We start from the raw sequence: 25,465 nt of genomic DNA on the forward strand, positions 1-25,465 counted from the left end.
AGCATCCAAAAACCTCCAGAACTCAACTATCACCATGCTTACAGCTGTTCTCTACATGCTCCGGGCAAGCCTCACTCACAAGTGAACCTATTCCTGGACCTCATATCTCACACCACCCATACTTCAAGAGTACCACACCACATTTGATGGGGTTTAAGGTAGGAGGAAGCCAATTTTACAGGGAAATATTTTTTACAGATAGATAGATAGATAGATAGATGGATAAGCACACAAGGCTCAACCTTTAACAACATATTTGTGATCTCTTATAGAAGGGCTTAATGGTCCCAGGGTAAAATACAACAATCTTCACACCCTTTCCTTTCAGGAAACTTTTTTGTAGCACTTTCAGTGGTTTTCATAGCAAACAGTACTAAATAAATTATTTTGGTTATGCTTTGGGGCAGGGGTTGGAGTACAGGATGGAAACAACTGAAATATGGTGTTGGGAAGGTGTAATGGTGGTAGGATTGGTGTTCAAATACTAAATGTAATCAAATATTGTGGGGGAAAAAGAATTTAAAAATAATAAAATAAAAAATGGAAAATGAAAATAAACAACACCAACAAAGAAATCAACCCAATACTGATTTAGTAACTTTTCACAGAATGGGATCCTCACCCTCCATCCACCAAAGTGTGTGTGAGAAACATGGAGAGCAGCTCCACGTGTTCTGTGAGGATGATGGTCAGCTCATCTGCAGGAGCTGTGAGCAGTCACCAGAGCACAAAGGACATGTCACTGCTCCTGTCGAAGATGCATGCCAAGGTTACAGGGTGAGTGTGGCGGCCAGAAAGCCTCCTAAAGACCTCATCTACTGTTGCTCTGAAACCTGTTTTATTATTTATTTGACATAAATTATTTTTATTGTAGTATATGCTTCAGATATGCTCTGTCACTCACTTGCAAAAGCGACTTGTCACAACATCCTCTCTAAAATATGCTGAACTACATCTGCCTCCATCCACTGATCAACTAGCTCCTCAAGGCTTCCCTATTTGGTCAGACTCCAAATGTTAGTGTTTCCTTTCCCTTGCTCTTTGTTCTTTTTAATTGAATTTATAAGTGAGCTCATCTGGGATTTGTATTTCTCTTTTTGATTTATTTTGTCTATAATTACTCACAAGTCTAGGAAAGTTGTCACAAATGGAAATATTTTATCTTTTCATCTTTTTAGTTTTATAACTGAGTAGGATCTTATTGTGTCGATATTCCATATCCTCCTTATAAACCATTTTATCACAGGACACGTGTTTTTTTCTTATCTTGGTTATTTTAAGTAGCAATGTAATGAACATAGATGTGGCTCTATCTTTTTAGTTAGGACTTTGTATTATTTGAATAGATACCTAGAATGAATTCTAGATCATATTTTATGCATAGACCTTAGATGGCAAAGAGACCATTTTCAGACCCTTCATAATGATTCTCATATGGACCAGGCCAGTTTCCACTCCTACAAAAATGTATACATGCTTCATGTTGTACAGAAAATCACCAAAATTGTTTTTTCTGGTGTGATATAAACTTCCTTATAGTACTGAGTGTTTTCTCACTGTAGTTCTGAGTTGCATTTTTCAGTCACATGTTATGTGATGATGAGCATTTTTTTATGCCTGTTAACAGTCTATATGTTTTCTTTAGAGTAACCGGCATTTTGGGAGCAGAGAGATAGTACAGGAAGAAAGGCACTTGCTTTCTAACTTTTGCTCAAAATCCAAACTCCTTATATGGTTCTCCAAGTATCACCAGAGGTGATTCCTGAACACAGAATCAGAAGAAAACACCCTGAGCACTTATGAGTGGCCTCTGCAAAGAGAAAGAGAGAGACAAAGACCAAAGACAAAAACAGACAGAGACAGAGACAGAGACGTGTATTCACTTCTTTTACTCTTTTGTTGTTGTTGTTCTTGGTAATAGTATTTGGGGTATTTTTTTTTATTTCTTTACAAAACTTATTTATTAAATTTTTCTTTTTGTTTTTTGGGTCACACCCAGTGATGCACAGGGGTTACTCCTGGTTTTGCACTCAGGAATTACTCCTGGCAGTGCTTGGGGGACAATGTGGGATGCTGAAAATCGAACCTGGGTCAGCCGCATGCAAGGCAAATGCCCTACCCGCTGTGCTATCGCTCCAACTCCATTAATCTGTTGATAGATATTTGAGGTACAAATACTTCTTCCCTGTACATAGGATAACTTTTTGTTTCACTGGTATTTTCTTTCACCTTGTAAAAGTTTCTCTTTAATTCTCTGTACTCCCAAATAATATTTGCTTGTTTTTTTTGTTTCCCTAGTTATTGGAATCAACTCTTCAAAGTTATTGCTGAAGTCATGTTAGAAATTTTTGTGCACTTTCCTCTTTGTATTTTATGGCTTTAAGACTTATGTCTAAGTTTTTAGTAAATTTTCATCTAATTTTTATATATGGTTTGAGCAGCAGTCATTTCTGATTTTGGTAAATGGATATCCAGTTTCCCCAGCATTATTCTGTGAAGAGATTTTCCTTTCTCCATTTTACATGCTTGTATTATTCCTTATCACAAGTGACCAGATATGTATGGCCTTATTTCTGGATTTCTGGTTTTATTCCAAGAATTAATTGGGCATATATCATGTGTCTGGCTTTTTTGTTCCAATAGTGTATCATCTTAATCACCCTATTCTTATAGTATTGTTTTAGGTGGGGAACACATATTTTGTGTCTTATCTTTGCTTAAAATTCCTTTGATTATTCGGGGTCTTTTGTGATTCCTACAAATTTCAGTTGTTATTTTCTATCTTTGAAAAATGCAACTGCAATTTTAATAGAGATTGCATAAAATCTTTGAATTATTTTAAGCAAGATGGCCAGTTTAACAATGGCCATCTTGCTTAAAGGAAGTTCTTGGCCGGTTCTCTATACCATATACCAGCTATCATTTCTGTGAACCTTAAAGAATTCTTTCTCTTTTTCTTTTTATGTCACACCTGGCGATGGAGAGGGATTACTCCTAGTTTATGCACTCAGGAATTACTCTGGGCAGTGCTCAGGGGACCATCAGGATGCTGGGAATCGAACCTGGGCAAACGCCCTACCCACTGTGCTATCGCTCCAGTCCGTAAAGAATTCTTTTAAAACTTGCCGCAAAACTGGTTTCAAGGCTATAAATTCCCTAAGCTCTTGCCTGTCCATGAAGCTCTGTATGGTTCCTTCTAATCTGAGTGATAATCTAGTTGGATAGAGTACTCTAAGGGAAGTTTTTCTTGTCATTGAATTTTTGTATTCAATCTGTCCATTCTCTTTGGCTCTTCGAGTCTCATTTGAAAAATCTATTGTAAATCTTATGAGCCTTCCTAGGTATGGAAGTTCCTGTTTTGATCTTGCTCTATGATAAAACATAAAAAAACTATAGGGGAAATAGAAAAGAAGATGCAAATAGACAGCACTTCAAATGCAAAGCAGTACAAATACGGAGTCCAGAATTCCCAGAAAGATTTGGCTTTTAGGTAATCAATGCTGATTTGGAGAACTGTGACAATGAGCGATAAAACACAAAGGAAAGGTTAAAGATAAACTTTGACTGAATTAGGGATGCTAGCATGAAAGTAAGCTTCTCTGGGGAGAGGGAAAAGGGTAATTCACTGATGAAGTCTAAATCACTTAGGGTTAATATCTAAGTCTTTGTACCATGCCCAGGCCAGAGTGTGTATGGAGGGAACCTTGATAACAGTTGAGAAAATTCATTGTACCTCAGAGGAGGACTGGGAATGGAATGCATTTTGTTGGTTAACTGAGGACAAATATTGACATAAGAAGACCATTCTACCTCAAAATAACTTAGAGTCATCAATTTCTAAAATTCGTATCATAGGGTAGGGATATAGTTAAATAAATACCTAGAAAGTTTGTTAACTATTTAGAAATAAATGCCTGTAAACCAAGTCCAGTGAGAGGTTTAGATTCACAAAAATTCAAAGGTTTGTGTGAAAGCTGACTTGAACTGTGGTGAAATAAAGGAGTCGGTAGAGTCTTGCTGTCCCATGCTTCAATCTTATACAAAATTGAGGAATATGTTGTCCCTTTGGACAAGTTACTTAAACCCATACAAAGAATTGATTTCAACAACAGAAATAATTAGTTGAAAATCTGACTAATTTTGCAGATTGCCAAGGGGATCAACTTTTTTATTGACTGTCCACACGCTATATGTCAGCATGTAAGGTTTCAACAGATACTCACCGTGATTCTAATTGTCTGAAGGGCTATGATTTTCATCAGATGTTTTGTGAAGAGTTATCCAATTGCATAAAATTTTGCTAAATCAATTTTTCATCTAGAAACAGCTCCAGAAATCAGTGACAAAACTGGAGGACACAAGAACCAGATATACGCTGCTGAAGCTGGACAGAACACAGAAAATAAATAATTGAGAGGTAAGAATTTATTGACATAAGATAAACTATATTCCATCATCTCGTTCAGTAGTAGGTAATACTCAGTAAAGGCACTATGATGGTTTATTACCCAATAAATGACCCAGATTGTTAAAAGTGATGTAATAAGTATCATTTCCCTTTCCTTTTTAAATTATATACATCTATTATGAGCACAGCAGGTAGGGCATTTGCCATGCATGCGGCCAATCTATGTTCGATTCCTCAATCTCTTTTGGAGAGCCCAGCAAGCTATCGAGATTATCCTGCCCTCACAGCAGAGCCTGGCAAGCTACCTGTGGCATATACGATATGCCAAAAGCAGTAGCAACAAGTCTCACAATGGAGACGTTACTGGTACCCGCTCAAGCAAATTGATGAACAACAGATGACAGCGCTACATCTATTATACTTTTACTGCAAATATTTTAACCTTTGGATAGTAATTTTTTAGGATTCCAAATATCTGAGCTGGGGAAGCATAACTATTACAGCCGACCTGGAAAGATCCTTGAAGAGGTTCAAATTCTCAAACTTTGAAAGTACCTTCTTCTTTTGAAGCCTCAACTGCACCATTTTGGTGCATCTACCACACTGCAATATCTGACACTCAAGCTTTCAATCTTCAGAGACCAACTAGTTGTGGAAGCTTAGAAAGAGATTCATTCTGATGAGTTACATTGAACTTAACTTAATGAGGCTGTTAATGTGGGACCAGAACTACCATAAGAGCATATAAAAGACAACCATAGGATATGGATCTCTAGTTCAGTAATTAATCAGACTGCCTATGAAAGGAAACAGATTTCTTTATGGATATATTGATATATACATAAAGATATATAACATATTACTCTAAAGTAATATCACACAGACCCATGAGCCATTTTGTTTGTTTCATGGGATCTTCAACCTCTGACCTTATTTTTCATATGCAAATCTCAAATATGATCTCTCAAAAAATAGCCCTTTTCTTTCAATTCTGGGATCTTGAGTGGTAGCAAGATCTTACAAGAAAGAGAGAGGGGGGGAAAGAAAGAAAGAAAGAAAGAAAGAAAGAAAGAAAGAAAGAAAGAAAGAAAGAAAGAAAGAAAGAAAGAAAGAAAGAAAGAAAGAAAGAAAGAAAGAAAGAAAGAAAGAAAGAAAGGAGAAAGAAAGAAAGAGACTCTGAAACCTTTCATGAATACAAAGGTTGAAGCTACACCTGTCTAGCACATCAAGATAAATAAGCGACTCATTAATTTCACAGAAATCAGAATGATGCCTGAAATGAGAAAGCTAAAATGGAATTTAAAATTCTAGTACCCACTCTCACTAAATAAAACCTGTGTCCTACAGGATAGATTATTTAGCTTCTGTCATTCTCACATATTAGGTCAACTAACTAAACCCTGGGTTGGTACTTCTAGTACTTATGATCAGAATCTGCTAACTGGGCCTCTCCCTGGTGAGACTCATGAACTCACCAGGGTGGTGATCTTTACCCCAGTTGTGATGTCTCAGTTACAAACTTCAATAAGATTCAGGAAGAAACTCCAGAAGTTTCTTGAACTGAAAGATTACCTAAAACACAGGAAAACATCCTTATATAAAAATGAAAAGTTGTGAGCCTGCATCTCGGACACAGACCTTCTCTGCCACCACCCCCCACCGCCCCCGGAGTGCCCCCTCCAGCTGGCAGCACCCTGATCCCTAGCACCAAAGCCATTTTCTCTTCCGACCCAGGTGTGTGACGTCCCCTGACCCGCCCTTCCCAAGTCCCAGCCTGCATCTCGAACTCAGCTACAATACAAGGCACGTAGCCTAATCCTGAAGGGAAGTGGCCTAATCCTGAAGGGGCGTGACCTCATCAAAAGTGGGCGTGGCCTCTTTTCAGGCTGGAGGCATTCTCATGAAACCCTTCAATCTGTTGTTTCATCTCAGCCTTCATTACCTATGTCATGTCCAAGAATAACATCCTAGCTATCCAAAAACAGTAGGTCAATAAACCACAAGACTTCAAATAAGGATTAGAGGAACATCTGAGAGGGAGGACATGTTCTAGAAGGGGAAAATAAAAAGGCAACCACCATTGACCGAGCCCATCCAGAATCCTTTTTTGCAACAAGAGGGAACAGGGATACTGATCTTGAAGGTCCCTCTTCCATACCACCACAACAACATGAAGAAAGAGCGCAAAAATCCACCACAAGGACAGGATGATGAAAGGAGTCCAGAAACCTCAATAGGCGTTTCCTGCAAACTTGAGCTCTCTGATAAAGAATTCAGAGTTGAAATCCTCAAGATGTTCAATGAACTCAACGGAAAGATTAACAAGTTAAAAGAGGACCTGACAGAAACAATGCAACAGACAGCCAAGAAATTACGGGAAGAAATGAGAGCAGAAATAAAAAACCTAAAAAAAGAAATGAAGAATTCAGTAGATGAAATAAAAAACTCTGTGGCTGCCTTCAACAATAGAATGACTACAGCAGAAGAAAGAATCAGTGAGCTTGAAGATGAGTTGCAAGAAGCCTACAGGCAACAACAAACAATGGAAGACACCTCAAAATAGCTCTACGGCAACTCAGAGTCCTAGGGGATGATTTCAAGAGGAACAACATTAGAATCATTGGAGTACCAGAAGGACAGGGAAGCAACCCCAATGAAAAAGCCACAGTCAAACAAATCATTGCTGAAAAGTTCCCAGAGCTGGAGAATGCAGGCATCCAGATTTAAGGTGCCTGAAGGATGCCAGCTAAAAGAGACCCTAACAGAAAAACCCCAAGACATATCATAGTTAGAATGATGGACGACATGGATAGAGACACAATACTGCAAGCAGCAAGGTGGAAGAAGGAAATTGCATACAAAGGAACACCCCTTAGATTCACAACAGACCTATCAGAGGGAACCCTCTAAGCCTGAAGGCAGTGGTGGGATATAGTGAAAAAACTCAATGAAATGAATGCTTCACCAAGAATACTTTATCCGGCTAAACTCTCACTCAAACTCGAAGGAATGATACACTATTTGTGGATAAACAACAGCTGTGGATAAACAACAGCTCAGGAACTTCATAGACTCAAAACCAAACCTAAAAGAAGCACTAAAGGAGCGATTGTAAGACAAGAAGAACCCCTACAAGCACAACAAACTCTTACAGAAAGATGGCGCAAAATCCCATAACAATAATCTCTATTAATGTCAATGGTCTAAATTCACCAATTAAGAGACACAGACTGGCAAAATGGATTCAGAGACTGAACCCAACATTTTGCTGCCTGCAAGAAACACATCTGAATAACCAGAACAAACACAGACTCAAAGTCAAAGGATGGAAAACAATCCTGCAAGCAAACAACTTCCTCAAAAAAGCTGAGGTGGCCTTACTAGTATTGTACAACATAGATTTCAGGTTGAAAATATTAGAAAGGATAGGGAAGGCCATATTTATTAATCAAGGGAAAATGTACAGCAGGAAGAAATTACACTCATAAACGTGTACGCACCCAATGAGGGACCAGCTAATACCTACAACCACTGCTAAAAGACCTTAAGAATGACATCTCAAGCAACACAATAGTAATTGGAGACTTCAACACCACCCTATCATCCCTGGATATATCAAGAAGATTAGAACCCACGAAGGAAATACTGGGTTTCAAGGAAGAAATAGAAGAGAGAGGGCTAATAGATCTATACAGGGTTTTGTATCCCCAAAAAAGGGAATACACATTCTTTTCCAGTGCATATGGAACATTTTCCAGAATAGACCATGTGCTGGGCCACACAACATACCTCAACGGAATCATGAAGATAGACATTGTATCAGCTATCTTTTCAGACCATGATGCACTGAAGATAGAAGTTAATCATGTACAGATGCAGGAAACCAAATCAAACACCTGGAAATTAAACAACTTGATGTTGAACAATGAGTTGATCATGAAGGAAATCAAGGAAGAATTCAAAAGGTACCTGAAAACAAGTGAGAATGAAGATACGAGCTACCAGAACCTGTGGGACGAACTAAAACCATGTTAAGTGGAAAATTTATAGCTCTGCAAGCATTCCTCAGGAAGGAAGAAAGGGCCCACATAAATAACTTGACTTCACAGCTTGAGATTCTAGAAAAGGACCAACAAAAGGAGCCCAAACCAGGCAGAAGAAGAGATAATAAAACTTAGACCAGCAATCAAAGACATGGAAAACCAAAAGACAATCCAAAAGATCAATGAAACCAAGAGCTGGTTCTTCGAGAAAGTAAACAAGATTGATAAACCATTAGCAAGACTCACAAAGAAAGAGAGAGAGAGAAAACCCTTATAAACAGAATCAGAAATGAAAAGGGGAACATCACAACAGAAACCAGTGAAATTCAAAACATTATCAGAGACTACTTTGAAAAGCTGTATGCCACGAAACAAGAGAACCTAAAAGAAATGGAAAAATTCCTGGATTCCTACAATCTCCCAAGGTTGAACAAAGAAAACCAAGAATACCTGAATAGTTCTATTAATATCAAGGAAATTGAAATGGTAATCAAAATATTCCCCAAAACAAAAGCCCAGGACCAGATGGATTCACTAGCAAATTTTTCCAAACATTTAAAGAGGACCTGCTAGTTATTCTCAAGATTTTCCAGGAAATTGAAAAAATAGAAACCCTCCAAAAGAGTTTCTATGAGGCTCATATCTCCCTAATACCAAAAGCAAACAAAGACACCACAAAAAAGAAAAATACAGGCCTATATCTCTGATGAACATGAATGCAAAGATCCGCAACAAAATATTAGCAAACAGAATTCAACAACTCATCAAATAGATCATACACCATGACCAAGTGGGATTCATCCCGGGGATGCAAGGATGGTTTAACATTCAGAAATCAATAAACATAATCCATCAGATCAACAAAAGAAAATATAAGAACCATATGATCATATCAATAGATGCAGAGAAAGCATTTGACAAGATCCAGCACCCATTTATGATGAAAACTCACCAAAATGGGTATAGAAGGGACTTTCCTCAATATAGTTAAAACTATCTACCCCAAGCCTATGACAAGCATCATCTTCAATGGGGAAAAACTAAGAGTCTTCCCTCTGAGATCAGGGATAAGATAAGGATGCCCACTTTCTCCATTCCTATTCAATATAGTACTGGAAGTACTTGCAATAGTGGTTAGGCAAGAAAAAGGTATTAAGGACATTCAGTAGGAAAGGAAGAAATCAAGATCTCACTATTCGCAGATGATATGATACTATACTTATAAAACCCTAAAACCTCTACCAAGGAACTCTTAGAAACAATAGACTTGTAAAATAAAGTTGCAGGCTATAAATCAACACCAAAAGTTCATGGCTTTCCTATACGCAAATAATGAGAGAGAAGAAAGCGACATGATAAAAGCAATCCCGTTCACAATTGTGCCTCAAACGATCAAATACCTTGGAATCAACATAACTAAGGAGGTAAAGGACTTATATAATGAAAACTACAAAACTCTACTTCAGGAAATAAAAGAGGACACGAGGAAATGGAAAGATATCCCTTGCTCATGGATTGGAAGAATTAATATTGTCAAAATGGCAATACATTGTACAAATTTAATGCGATCCCGATAAGGATACCCTTGACATTCTTCAAAGAAATGGAGCAAGCACTCCTGAAATTCATATGGAACAATAAGCCCCCACGAATAGCTAAAGCAATTCTTGGGGAAAAGAAAATGGGAGGAATCAACTTCCCCAACTTCAAACTCTACTACAAAGTGGTAGTAATTAAAACAGCATGGTACTGGAACAATGGCAAAGCCAAAGATCAATGGAACAGGGTTGAATATTCTGACACACCACCCCAAATATATGATCATCTAATCTTTGACAAGGGAGCAAGAAATGTGAAGTGGAGCAAGGAAAGCATGTTTAACAAATTGTGCTGGCAAAACTGGACAGCTATATGCCGAAAAATGGACTCAGATCTCCACCTATCATCATGTACAAAAGTCAGATCAAAATGGATTAAAGACCTCAACATCAGACCAGAATCCCTAAGGTACATTGAAGACAAGGTCGGAAAAACCCCCCACGACATTGTAGCCAATGGTATCTTCAAAGCTGACACGCCACTAACCAAGCAAGTGAAAACAGAAATAGATAAATGGGACTACCTTAAACTAAGAAGCTTCTGCACCTCAAAAGATACAGTGACCAAAGTACAAAGACAGCCTACAGAATGGGAAAGGATTTTTACCCAATACCCATCTGGTAAGGGGTTGATATCAAGGATATAGAAGGCACTGGTTGAATTTCACAAGAAGAAAGCTGCCAACCCGATCAAAAAATGGGGTGATGAAACGAACAGAAACTTCCCCAAAGAAGAAATACGAATGGCTGAGAGGTACATGAGAAAATGCTCTACATCACTAATCATCAGGGAGATACAGATCAAAACAACGATGAGGTACCATCTCACACCACAGAGACTGGCCCACATCCAAAAAAACAAAAGCAACCAGTGTTGGCGTGGATGTGGGGAGAAAGGGACTCTCCTTCACTGCTGGTGGGAATGCCGACTGGTTCAGCCCTTTTGGAAAACAATATGGACGGTTCTCAAAAAATTAGAAATTCAGCTCCCATTTGACCCAACAATACCACTCCTGGGAATATATCCCGGAGAGGCGAAAAGGTATAGGAGAAATGACATCTACATTTCTATGTTCATTGCAGCACTGTTTACAAAAGCCACAATCTGGAAAATATCTGAGTGCCCAAAAACAGATGACTGGTTAAAGAAACTTTGGTACATCTACACAATAGAATACTATGCAGCTGTTAGAAAAGATGAAGTCATGAAATTTGCATATAAGTGGATCAACATGGAAAGTATCATGTTGAGTGAAATGAGTCAGAAAGAGAGAGACAGACATAGAAATATTGCACTCATATGTGGAATATAAAGTAGCAGAGAGGTACAAGCTTGCAATGATGCAACTTCTGGCAGAAATTTCTCTGGACTTGGTTGCTAAAATACTAAAATGCAGATATCCAAAATCTCGCGGCGGTTAGTGCTGCCACACGACCTCATATGTCTTCGTTCTCAGCAATGGAAAACAAACTATCAAATGCTTCTTTTCCAGCAGGTCTGACTTTGGGGGAGGGGGGAACTCCAAACAATAATAGTGAGTTTTTTGTTGAAATATTGAATGTAATCAAAGTAAAGTGAAAGTCAAGTGAAATTTATCGGCTACACAGGCAGGGTGGGGTCTGGGGGGGAGGTTTACTGGGGCTGGGGGGTGGAGGGGTGGAGGGAGGTTTACTGTGGTTCTTGGTGGTGGAATATGTGCACTGGTGAAGGGATGGGTGTTCGAGCATTGTATAACTGAGACTTAAGCCTGAAAGCTTTGTAACTTTCCACATGATGATTCAATTAAATAAATAAATAAATGAAAATTTGTATTTATTCTTATGAATCATGTTTTATTTACCTTAGAAAGCTCTATTCTGCACTTTTTTATGCTCCTTACACCAGTTTTTTGGTGAAGAGGAAGGAATTTAAGCAGATAACTATAATTAATTGTGACCTCTTCTACCTTTGAATGTCTGTCTCCCAGGAAAAATTCTTGTGCAGGACACATGGAGCACTCTTCAGGCTTTGTCACACTGACTGAGAAACCATTTGTGTGTGTATTCTTTGAGCATAATATAAAAAACCACTATTCTTATTTTTGAATAGACATCTTTGTCACAGTTTAAGTTTGTATATACTTATTTGCAACCTTTTCTTCTATCCACCTGCAAAACTCGCTCATCATTCAAAATAAAGCTCTCTTCCTACTGAACTACAATTTCTCATTATTACTTCCTCTATTTTCTAGTGGGCTGGAGCGATAGCACAGGGGTAGGAAGTTTGCCTTGCACGTGGCAGACCCGAGTTCGATTCCTCCGCCCCTCTCAGAGAGCCCAGCAAGCTACCAAGAGTATCTCGCCCAAACAGCAGAGCCTGGCAAGTTCCCCCTGGCGTATTCAGCATGCCAAAAACAGTAACAACAAGTCTCAAAATGAAGATGTTACTGGTGCCCGCTCGAGCAAATCGATGAGCAACGGATGACAGTGACAGTGACAGTGATTATTTTGGACTAGAGTGATAGCACAGCGGGTAGGGCTTTTGACTTGCACATGGCTGATCCAGGTTCGATTCCTCCGCCCCTCTCGGAGAGCTCAGCGAGCTACCAAGAGTATCTCGCCTGAACAGCAGAGCCTGCCAAGCTCCCCCTGGCGTATTCAGTATGCCAAAAACAGTAACAACAACAAGTCGCAATGGAGATTTTACTGATGCCCGCTCAAGCAAATCGATGAACAACAGGACAACAGTGCTACAGTGCTATTTTCTGGTATTCTCTGTCTTTATGAATGACTTATCTCATAAAAGTAGAGTCTATAATACTGTCTGTTTCTGACTTAGTTTACTCTGCTCACTGCCTAGCTAACTCTTACCGGTTGCACCATGTAGCAAACGTTCCTTCCTTTTCACTACAAATATGTTTCGATAGTTTCTGTGTGACTCATAGTGTGCATGGATGTACCCATTAATGGTAATTTGGTCTGTATTCACTTTCTGAGCACTGTTTTCCTTGTAGGAGAAAACAAAGCATGAGAAAGAAAGAATACACTCTGAATTCAAAAGTCTTCACAAGTTCCTGAACCAGGAGGAGTTTTATATGTGTAGACTAGAGAAAGAAAAAGAGCAGAAGCTGAGCAGACTGCAGGACAGTGTAGCCCATCTGGACAACAAACTGCAGGAACTGAAGAATGGCATCCTGGAACTGGACAAGAAATGTCAGGGCTCAGCACAGAATTTGCTGCAGGTGAGTGTGAGCACCTGGAGGAAACAGAGGAGATGTCTTATTCCCACGCTAGTCAGAGCAGAAGTGTGAGAAATATGGAAGATTAACGAGGACTACTTCCTCAGTTCAGACTCCTTCTCCCTTTACCTCACTTTGTTCAGCATGACGCCCTGTAGTGCAGGTTTCATCTTTTCTTATAGCTGAGTAGTATCTCATTGTATGTATACAATAATTTCTTTAACCACTGAGGTGTTCTTGGGTATTTGGAATGGTTCTAGATCGTGGCCATTGTTTATAGCACTATAATAAACACAGCAAAGCAAGTATCTTTAAAAATTAATGTTGTTGTGCTCTTTGGAATGTTTCCAAGGAAATCACATCATTGAAAGCAAGCAGTACCCGGTTCATCCTTTTAATCACTTTCCCAATAGCCATAGGTTGATATGTTTTCAGACAGCAAAACTTGCCACAACCTCAGCAAGGAAATCAGCAGAGGTTGATAAACAAATATCCTTGTGCATCTCCAAGGGACTCAGGATGGAATCATCCTATTTAGAAATCCTTCAACATCTATGGTTAGGGCCTCAGTGGTGTGCCCCAACAGGAATGAATTTACCCTATATATGTGAGACCTTGACTCCATTTTTGACCTTGGGGTCACTTATCTGACTTATCTTGCTTCCCTGGAAGGAGTGTTTATAGAGAACTGCATACCATGAAGGTCAGATGTTCCTGCACTCAACTTTGGTCTTTGTTTCTCTATAGGATATAAAAGTCACCTTGAACAGGTGAGTGCCCATGGAAACAGTGGGCAGGGGAGGATCATGGGCATAGAGACAGGAATAGAAGAAGCCACTGAAGGAACCTCTTGTTGCTGTTTATTCTAGGGTCTCAACTATCAATCTGGAAACACCAGAGGATGTTTCTTTGGAGCTGCATACTGTGTGCAATGTCTCTGAGCTTAACTTTACCGTGAAAAAAATGTTAAAGCACTTTCAAGGTATGTTGATTTAAGAATCCTTGTTACAAAAGGGAATACCCTGCCACAGTGCTATGGTGGGGTGGGGGGAGATGGGACTGGGGGGGTGGGAGGGATGCTGGGTTTATTTGTGGTGGAGAATGGGCACTGGTGAAGAGATGGTTTATTGAATTTTGTATGAGGGAAACATGAGCACAAAAATGTATAAATCTGTAACTGCACCCTCACGGTGATTCACTAATTAAAAAATAAAAAAAATAAAATTAAAATAAATAAAAAATAAAAGGTAAATAAGAAAACAATCTTTGTTAATATTTTATTTAACTCTCAGTGTCATGCAAGAAAGATAGGTAATTATTACAGAATGTACTGCAAGTGATGTAAGGACCTTAACCCAGTAAAACAGTTACTTATCCCAAAGCTGAGTTTTCTCTTTCTATAATTCTCTTTAATTATTGTTCTCTATGTTTCTCTAAGATCTGATGAAACCCAAAAGTTATTGAAAGAGGAAGTTTAAAAAATGGTTGGGGGCTATTAAATGAAACCTAAGCTAAGGACCAGAGAGGAAGTCAATGGGCTGAGAGCAAGCCTCGTGTTCAGAATGTCCAGGTAGTGCCAACACTGAAGGGGAGACAGCCTGGCATCCTGGGGCCTTGCCCTGATCAGCTGGTCCAGTTGGTCTGGAGTGACCAGGCCCCCTGCATCGGCTTGGGAGTCCCTCCCCCAAATTCTAACTTAACACTGGTCTACACTTTTCAGTGTATAATTTTAATGTTGAATTTTACAGCTGTTAATATTATGATTGAAAAACTCTTCTATTTCTGAATATTTAAATTCTTTTTGATTACTCTGTCAAGGATTTTTCTCTAAAATCATTGTATTGGGGTCAAAGAGAGCAATTTATGTGGTACAGTTCATTTTATTTTTAAGTATATTTGTTTATTTGGATTTTTAAAATATAAATTATAGGGGTTGAAGCAGGAGTTCGGCGGGTAAGGCATTTGCCTTGCATGCGAACAACCCTGGTTCAATTCCCAGAATCCCATATAGTACCCGGAGTATCACCAGGAGTGATTCCTGAATGCAGATCCTGGAATAATCTCTGAGCATTGCAAGGTGTGACACAAAAAGCACTCTCTTGTTGCACTCATTCCGTTGTTCATCGATTTGCTCAAGCAGGCACCATAACATCTCCATTGTGAGACTTGTTGTTACTGTTTTGGGCATACCCAAAAAGCAAAAAAGTTAAAATTTACAAATAAATAAATAAATTATAAGGAGACACCCGAATGTGCCTTTGACTTATCCCAAGCTTTATGTTCTATGATACCTCCTTGTAGTGTTCACAAAATCATATGACGTACAGGGAATAGAACCTGGGGCAGCCCAATTGGAAGGAAGCACCTTACTATTGTATCTCTCAAGCACAATTTAAATTTTTAAAATTTTCTTCATATTGACACTTTGGATTTTTCCCAATCGTTAGTCAATATCAACTGAACTCATCTCATTTGTGAGTCAAACTCATGATAAGAACTGGTTGGAGAGCATTTGATTAAGGGATTATTTATAAAGATGAGAAGTAGGGTAGAGAACAAGGAATAGTCCAGCACCCAAGGCAGGAATGGGTAGACAACCATCACTGGCCTGGCCTCAGGTGGCAGATAGAGGGCGCTGTGAGAGTGGGAGAGTGTGATGGGAGAGAAATGCAGAGCCTGCCAGTCAGCATGGGAGGGCCATGGGTACTTCACACTGCTACTCAGTTGCTTTGTGCCCAGGGCCTTCTCCTTTGCTTCCTGTTCGTTGAAATAAGCAGAGAGAGATGGGGAAAAGGGCCCCGGGTGATGCTTCCACAGCAGTCAGGCTGTCAGGGAGAGAAAGACTTTTCAGATGGGAAAAGTGGTTAAAGACCAGCAAGAATTTGAATGAACACCAAGAAATTTGGTACAGGAAGTATTTTTGCATTGGTAAATTAAGTCACAGGGAAATCTGTCCACCTCTTAATCTCATCTTGGTAACCCAGTGAGTGGTTGACTCTTTCTGAGTGCTTCTTAGAATGATTAACATTCTAGGGGCCACAGCCATAGTACAGTGGGTTGGGCATTTGTCTTCACATAACAGACCAGGGTTTGATCACCAGTACCCCATATGGTCTGCTGAGTACCACCAGGAGTAATTCCTGAGTGCAGAGCCAGGAGTCACCCCTAAGCATTACCAGGTGTGGCCAACTAAAACCATAAAACAAAACATTCTATTGATATACTGAATTTTTAAAATTGTATTATACATTCAGTATACATATATAACATATAGATTCCTTTTTCTCAAATATAATCACAAAATTTTCATATATATTACCCCTAGTTTTATTACATTTTACTAATTTTATAGAATACTATTATCTAACTAAGAAACTGGAAGTGCTGGAGCGATAGCACAGTGGTTGGGCTTTCGCCGTTCACGCTGCCAACCTGAGTTCGATTCCTCCGCCCCTCTCGGAGAGCCCGGCAAGCTGCCGACAGTATCGAGCCCGTGCAGGAGAGCCTGGCAAGCTACCCGTGTGTATGGGATATGCCAAAAACACTAACAATAAGTCACTCAATGAGAGACGTTACTGGTGCCCGCTCGAACAAATCGATGAGCAACGGGATGACAGTGACAGTGAAGAAACTGGACTAAGTTCTAAAATCCATGGAATCAAGCATGTTTTTTGTGACCTGGGTGAAATTCATGAGATTGGAATGTGTTTTTGACTTGAGAAAATTCTAGGTCTTTAATCAAAATCTATGATATTAGTTGTCGATTTTTCTTCCTGATACATATTTTGTAGTTGTTAGAGATGGGATAGCCTTATTTCTACTTCAATATTCCATGATTTCTCAAGAAGAAAATGGGCTTTGCAATTGATAGGCCCCATGTAGATTCTGGTTAATTCTATTCCATGTCTTTATAAGCTAGAGATAAGGACGCTGATTACAATATTCTTAGAAATTCTCAGATATTTCCCATTAATCAGATATTTTAATAAATAACATTCTTTAGTTCACTCAATCTTCCCCAAGAGTCTTTGTGACATACACAAGAAGACTATGGCCAGAAAACTGAGACTCCAAAAATGACTCTTAGATAATAAGAACAGAATTTAGGTTTGAATTAGGCTACCTTTATTTTTAAAAAGACTATCAAAACAACCCATCATCCCTGCCTGCTGCCCAAGACCAGCCTCTCCCCGGCCAGCGAAAGAAAATAGGGATAGACAACTACAAGGTGTCAACCCTATACTTCCATAACAATATGAAGAAACAACAAGAGTCCCCTCCACGAAGAGAGGATGAAGAAAAGATTCCGGAAAACTCAACAGGGGTTACCCACACATACGCCCTCTCAGACAAAGAATTCAGAGAGGAAATCTTGAAGAGCTTCGATGTACTCCAAGCAACCATGGAACAGACATCCAATTAATTAAGGGAGGATATGAATGAAGCATTGGAACAGTCCACAAAAAAATAATGCAGGAAGAAATGAAAGCAGAAATTTCAAAGCTACTAACAGAAGTCACACAAATAAAGGAATCGGTAGATGAATTAAAAATCTCAGTAGATTGTCAGGGCATTGGGACTGGGGTAGGAGGGGAAGGGGGATCCTGGGGCAGACAGGGGGTCCTGGCTGGGTGGCTTTTTGCCGTGGTGGGGGTGGGGGGAGGGTGGCGGCGGCCCCACCCGGGTGGCCCCCTCGCCCTGCCGAGGTTTGTCCATTTTCGTTCCTGTTCTTCAGGGAGACGAGGGGGTTTCTGAGGGAACTTACCTCAGGGCGGCCGGCGGGGAAAGTCCCAGGGAGGCCTGGCCGCGCCCGGCAGGCTCTGCACTCGGGATCCTCCGGGGGTCGGGGGACCCCATGGGGTGTTGGACAATGCCCCGCCCTCCCCGCTGCCCTGTCGCTCAGGCCCGACCACAGAGAGAGACAAGAGGAGCCTCAGTTCCCCAGTTTACCGGCAGCCTTGCTGCTGGGATTCAGGGGATGTACCCAGGGATTTCTGGGGTGAAGCCTGCGGTGATCTCCTGGCTTGAAGGAGGAGCCCTAAGGTGGGGTAGAAGAGGCATGTGTGCAGAAAGGAAATCACAGCTTCAGGGGTTTTCACTCTAACAATTTGATTTGGGAATCGAGTCACCAAAAACGAGTGAGTCAGGCGCGCCTTCAGCCCAGAGATGAACCAGGAGCCGAGGCACGAGAAACAGACCCTCCGCGCCTATTGACTGTGATCCTGAGGTCTCCTAACCCATTTTGGCACCAGAGCGGATTCTTGCAGCCATGCATTTTGACTGTGAACTGAGCTACAACCTCGTGCAGCCCGGGGAGGGATTTTTTTCCCTCTCCACCCCTTTTTCTGAGCGAAAATGGCGGCAGCGGTAGCAGCCACGTGGTAAGAGCCACCCTCTAAGACCCCTCCACCAGGAGGTAGGACTTTCTTTAGTGACGTAGCCTGTAGGTGGTCCTGGGAGGGGGGGCGTTCCCGGCGCGCCTTCCGCCCAGAGATGAACCGGGAGCCGAGGCAAGAGAAACAGACCCTCCGCGCCTATTGACTGTGATCCTGAGGTCTCCTAACCCATTTTGGAACCAGAGTGGATTCTTGCAGCCATCCATTTTGACTGTGAACTGAGCTAAAATATTAGAAACCCAAAACCTTAAAGTCTTCACTCTTAGCAATGAAGAGAAATTATTAGATGATGCCTATTCAGCAGGCCTGATTGTTGGGGAAACTTTCCAATCTATAATAGTGAGTTCTGTATGGAAATATGGAATGTACTCAATATATATAGAGAATAATGGGAATATCATTAGCTACTTAGATGGAGGATGGGGTGGGAGGGGGGTGTATTGGCGTTCTTGGTGGTGGAACGGGTGCACTGGTGAAGGGATGGTGGTTTAATAAGTATTTGACTGTGACTTAAACCTGAAAGCTTTGTATTTTTTTTTCTTTTTTTTCACGGTGGTTCAATAAAATATTTCTTTAAAAAAAAAATCTCAGTAGGTGCACTCAGCAGTAGAATGGCTACAGCCAAAGACAGAATCAGCAAACTTGAATATGAGCTGCAGAAAGCCTACAAACAACAACAAATAATGGCACAAGACCTCAAAATGGCTATAGAGGGAATCAGAATCCTTGGGGATGACTTCAAGAGGAACAACATAAGTATCATTGGAGTACCAGAAGCACAGGGAAATAACCCCAATGAAAAAAATACAGTTAAAGACATCATTGCTAAGAAATTCCCAGAGCTGGAGAACATAGACATCCAGATGCAAGAAGCCCAAAGAGTACCAGCAAAAAGAGACCCAAATAAAAAGACTCCAAGGCATATCATAGTCAGAATGACGGATGCTGTGGATAGAGACACAATTCTGCAAGCAGCAAGGTCAAAGAAAGAAATCACATATAAAGGAGCAACCCTTAGATTTACAGCAGACCTATCAGAGGAAACCGTCCGAGCCCGAAGACAATCGTGGGACATAGTGAAAAAACTCAACGAAATGAATGCTTCACCAAGAATACTATATCCAGCTAAACTCTCACTCAAACTCAAAGGAAACATACACTACATCACAGATAAACAACAGCTCAGGAACTTCATAGACTCAAAACCAAACTTAAAAGAAGGACTAAAGGGGCTTTTGTAAGACAAGGAAGAACACTATGACAACAACAAACCCTACAGAAAGATGACACAAAATCCCATGACAATAATCTCTCTCAATGTCAATGCACCAATTTAGAGACACAGAGTGGCAAAATGGATTCAGAAACAAAACCCAACATTCTGCTGCCTACAAGAAACACACCTGAACAGTCAGAGCAAACACAGACTCAAAGTCAAAGGATGGAAAACAATCCTGCAAGCAAACAACTCCCTCAAAAAAGCTGGGGTGGCCATACTAGTATCATACAACATAGATTTCAGGTTGAAAAAGATTAGAAGGGACAGCGAAGGTCACTTTCTATTTATCAAGGGATACGTACAACAGAAAGAAATAACACTCTTAAACGTATACGCACCTAATGAGAGACCGGCTAAATATTGAAAACAAGTCCTAACAGACTTTAAGGAGGACATTGCTAGCAGCACAATAGTAGTTGGAGACTTCAACACCGCCTTATCACCTCTGGATAGATCGACAAGAATAAAACTTACCAAGGAAATACTGACTCTGAAGGAAGAAATAGAAGAGAGAGGCCTAATAGACCTATACAGGACTTTACACCCGAAAAAGAAAGAATACACATTCTTTTCCAGTGCACACAGAACATTTTCCAAAGTAGACCATGTACTGGGCCACAAAATATACCTCAATAAAATCAGAAAAATAGAAATTGTATCAACTACCTTCTCAGACCACGAAGCACTGAAGATAGAAGCTCACCACACACAGATGCAGAAAATTAAAGCAAACACCTGGAAATTAAACAGCTCAGTGTTGAATAATGAGTGGGTCAGGAAGGAAATCAAGGAAGAAATCAAGAAATACCTCGAAACAAATGAGAATAAAGACACGAGCTACCAAAACCTATGGGATGCAGCTAAAGCTGTGTAAAGGGGAAAAATTATAGCGCTGCAAGCATTCCTTAGGAAGGAAGAAAGGGCTACACAGATAGCTTGACTTCACAGCTCAAGGCCTTAGGAAAGAACCAGAAAAAGGAACCCAAACCAGAGCGAAGGAAAGAAATCATAAAAATTAGAGCAGAAATTAATGACATGGAAACCCAGAACACAATCCGAAAGGTCAATGAAAACAAGAGCTGTTCTTTGAGAAAATAAACAAGATTGATAAACCACTAGCAAGACTCACAAAGAAAGAGAGAGAGAGAACCCTAATAAACCGAATCAGGAATTAAAAAGGGGACATCACAACAGAAACCAATGAAATTCAAAAGATTGTCAGAGACTACTTTGAAAGTCTGTATGCCAGGAAACAAGAGAAACTAAAAGAAATGGATGGATTCCTTGACTCCTACAATCTCCCAAGACTGAACCAAGAAGACTTGGAATACCTGAATAGACCCATTAATATCAAGGAAATTGAAACTGTAATCAAAAGTCTCCCCAAAAACAAAAGCCCAGGTACAGATGGATTCACTGGAAAATTCTTCCAAACATTCAAAGAACACCTGTTGCCAGTTCTCCTCAAGCTTTTCCAGGAAATTGAAAACACAGGAACTCTCCCAAATAATTTCTATGAAGCACATATCTCCCTAATACCAAAAGCAAACAAAGACACCACTAAGAAAGAAAATTATAGACCAATATCCCTAATGAACACCGATGTGAAGATCCTCAACAAAATATTAGCAAATAGGATCCAACAACTCATCAAAAAGATTATACACCATGACCAAGTGGGATTTAACCTGGGGGTGCAAGAATGGTTTAACATTCAGAAACCAATCAACATAATCCATCATATCAACAAAAATAAAGATAAAAACCATATGATCATATCAATAGATGCAGATAAAGCATTTGACAAGATCAAACATCCATTCATGATGAAAACCCTCACCAAAATGTGTTTTGGAGGAACTTTCCTCAAGATAGTCAAAGCCATCTACCACAAGCCTATGGCAAGCATTATCATCAATGGGGTAAAACTAAGGGCCTTTCCTCTGATATCAGGCACAAGACAAGGATGCCCACTCTCACCACTTCTGTTCAATGTAGCACTGGAAGTACTTTCGATAGCTGTTAGGCAAGAAAAAGATATCAAGGGCATCCAGATAAAAAGGAAGAAATCAAACTCTCACTATTTGTAGACGATATGATACTATATCTAGAGAAGCCTAAAGCCTCTACTAAGAAACTCTTAGAAACAATAGACTTGTGCAGTAAAGTTGCAGGCTATAAAATCAATACCCCAAAATCCATGGCCTTCCTATATGCAAACAATGAGAAAGAGGAAAGGGACATAAAAAAACAATTGTGCCCCAGAAAATCAAGTATCTCGAAATCAGCTTAACTAAGGAAGTAAATGACCTCTACAAAGAAAACTATAAACACTATTCCATGAAATAAAGGAGGAAATGAAAACATATCCCCTTCTCATGGTTAGGGAGAATCAACATTGTCAAAATGACAATACTCCCCGAAGCATTATACAGATTCAATGCGATCCCTATAAGGATACCCATGACATTCTTCAAAGAAATGGATCAAGCCATCCTGAAATTCATATGGAACAACAAATGCCCACTGATTGCTAAAACAATTCTTGGGAAAAAGACGATGGGAGGCATCACCCTCCCCAATCTTAAACTTTACTACAAAGTGGTAACAATCAAAACACCATGGTACTGGAAAAAAGGCAGAGCCTCAGACCAATGGAACAGGGTGGAATATCCCTACACACAACCCTAAGTGTATGAGCATCTAATCTTTGATAAGGGAGCAAGAAATGTGAAGTGGAGCAAGGAAAGCCTCTTTAACAAATGGTGCTGGCACAACTAAACAACAACATGCAAAAGAATGGGCTTAGACCTCAACCTGACACCATGTATGAAAATCAGATAAAAATGGATTAAAGGCCTCAACATCAGACCACAAACCATAAGGTACATTGAAGACAAAGTCAGCAAAACCCTCCACGATATTGAAGCTAAAGGTATCTTCAAAGATGACACACCAACCAAGAGGAAACAGATCAACAATTGGGACTACATTAAACTAAGAAGCTTCTGCACCACAAAAGATACAGTGACCAGAATACAAATGCATCTACAGAATGGGAAAGGATATTCACTCAATACCCATCAGATAAGGGGTTGATATCAAGGGTATATAAGGCACTGGTTGAACTCTACAAGAAGAAAACATTCAACCCCATCAGAAAATGGGGCAAAGAAATGAACAGAAACTTTCACAAGAAAGAGATACGAATGACCAAAAGGCACATGAAAAGCTGCTCTACATCACTAATCATCAGGGAGATGCAGATCAAAACAACCATGAGATACCACCTCACACCACCGAGAATGGCACACATACATAAGAACAAAAGCAAGCACTGTTGGAGAGGATGTGGGGAAAAAAGGGACCCTTCTACACTGCTGGTGGGAATGCCGACTGGTCCAGCCCCTTTGGAAAACAATATGGACACTTCTCAAAAAATTTGAAATTCAGCTCCCATTTGACTCAGCAATACCACTGCTGGGAATATAGCCCAGAGAAGCAAAAAAGTATAGTCGACATGACATCTGCACTTATATATTCATTGCAGCACTGTTTACAATAGCCAGAATCTGGAAAAAAACCAAGTGCCCTAGAACAGAAGACTGGTTAAAGAAACTTTGGTACATCTATACAATTGAATACTATGCAACTGTTAGAAAAGATGAAGTCATGAACTTTGCATATAAGTGGATCAACATGGAAAGTATCATGCTAAGTGAAATGAGTCAGAAAGAGAGAGACAGACATAGAAAGATTGCACTCATCTGTGGAATATAAAATATCAGTGTAGGAGACTAATATCCAAGAATAGTAGAAATAAGTGCCAGGAGGTTGGCTCCATGGCTTGGAAGCTGGTCTCACGTGCTGGAGAAAAAGGCAGCTCAGATAGAGAAGGGAACATCAAGTAAAATGTGGTTGGAGATCCCGCGCGGGAAGGGAGATGCGTGCTGAATGTAGACTAGAGATTGAACACAATGGCCACTCAATACCCCTATTGCAAACCACAACACCCAATTGGAGAGAGAAATCAAAAGGGAATACCCTGCCACAGAGGCATGGGGGGGGAGGTAGATGGGATTCGGGGGTAGGAGGGATACTGGGTTTATTGGTGGTGGAGAGATGTGTTTGTGAACATTGTATGAGGGAAAAACAGGCTCGAAAATGTGTATATCTGTATCAGTACCCTCATTGTGACTCACTAATTAAAGAATAATAATTAAAAAAAGACTATCAAAACATGTCAGGGGGCTAGAGTGATAGCACAGCGGGTAGGGCGCTTGCCTTGCAGGCGGCCGACTGGGGTTCGATTCCCAGCATCCCATATGGTCCCCTGAGCACCGCCAGGGGTAATTCCTGAGTGCAGAGCCAGGAGGAACCCCTGAGCATCGCTGGGTGTGACCCAAAAAGCAAAAAAAAAAAACAACAAAAACATGTCAGGAGGTCTGCTGACATGGTTGGTGGTGGGTTGGAGTTAAACATTGAATGTGAAAAACTGTCATCAATAGCTTGATAAACTGCAGTGAATAAATAAAAAGTATTTTTCCTTTATAAAACAAGTCTGGTGGAACAATGGTGGGGGCTAGCGCACCCATTAGTCCACCAGGAATTATCCATAAGCACAGAGCCTGGGGGAAGCCCTGAGTACCACTGAGTGTGGCCTCCAAACAATAACAACAGAAAGCAAATAAAAGCAAGTCTTTAGGAGATAGAGCATAGTACATGGGTGAAGCAATAGACTCCCCATCACCAAATCCCTAGCACCCCAAATAGCACACTGCCAGGAGTGATTCTTAAGCACTGAAAGTCATGTATGAAGGATGTCTTAAATTTGGTGGAATAACAGAGTGGGCACTGTCCTGCTGACTCATTCCTTAATCCTATATGGAATTGAGGAATATGTTGGCCCCTTGAACAAGTTTCTGAAGTCAATACAAATAATTGATTTCTACAACACAGAAATTATGTTAAACTTCTTACAAGTTTTTTAGATGGCCACAGAGATTAACTCTTACTGGACTGATTACTCTTTCTCTCAGCATGTAAGGGCTCAACAAATACTCAACCTTATTCTAATTGTCTGAAAGCCTTTGCCTTACCACTGGTGTGCACTGTATAATCTCCAGGAGACTAAGGAGAGCCTTGGCAGCTCTCCCTCTCACAGCCTATGTTCGGTGGTCTTGGACTACTCCCCCACAGTGGGGGGTCCATGTCATGGGCAGATGAAGGAGGAAATGAGGGCCAAGCTGATTGGTGATTAGTTGCTGTTTTTTCTTTTTTCTTTTTTTTTTTTTCTTTTTGGGTCACACCCGGCAGTGCACAGGGGTCATTCCTGGCTCATGCACTCAGGAATTACCCCTGGCGGTGCTCAGGGGACCATACGGGATGCTGGGATTGAACCTGGGTTGGCCGCGTACAAGGCAAACGCCCTACCTGCTGTGCTATCACTCCAGCCCCTAGTTGCTGTTTTTTCCATTCTACCCACAAGCCTGTTCCAGTCTCGAAGCCCCCATTCAAGTTTCA

The 25,465-nt window shown here is 40.4% G+C and overlaps 1 protein-coding gene across 1 annotated transcript in view; it reads left to right on the plus strand.

Annotated features, from left to right (window-relative positions):
* The first annotated feature begins 609 nt into the window (after positions 1-609).
* Positions 610-25,465, plus strand: part of LOC129402536 (E3 ubiquitin-protein ligase TRIM38-like) — a 29,705-nt gene continuing 4,849 nt past the window's right edge. Inside the window, exons 1-4 of the mRNA XM_055129480.1 lie at positions 610-777; positions 13,043-13,270; positions 14,015-14,037; positions 14,137-14,249. Coding sequence (XP_054985455.1) covers positions 610-777; positions 13,043-13,270; positions 14,015-14,037; positions 14,137-14,249 — 532 coding nt within the window. The remainder of the gene's footprint in view (positions 778-13,042; positions 13,271-14,014; positions 14,038-14,136; positions 14,250-25,465) is intronic.

Source organism: Sorex araneus, chromosome 2 (genome assembly GCF_027595985.1).
Source record: "Sorex araneus isolate mSorAra2 chromosome 2, mSorAra2.pri, whole genome shotgun sequence".
Classification (NCBI taxonomy): domain Eukaryota; kingdom Metazoa; phylum Chordata; class Mammalia; order Eulipotyphla; family Soricidae; genus Sorex; species Sorex araneus.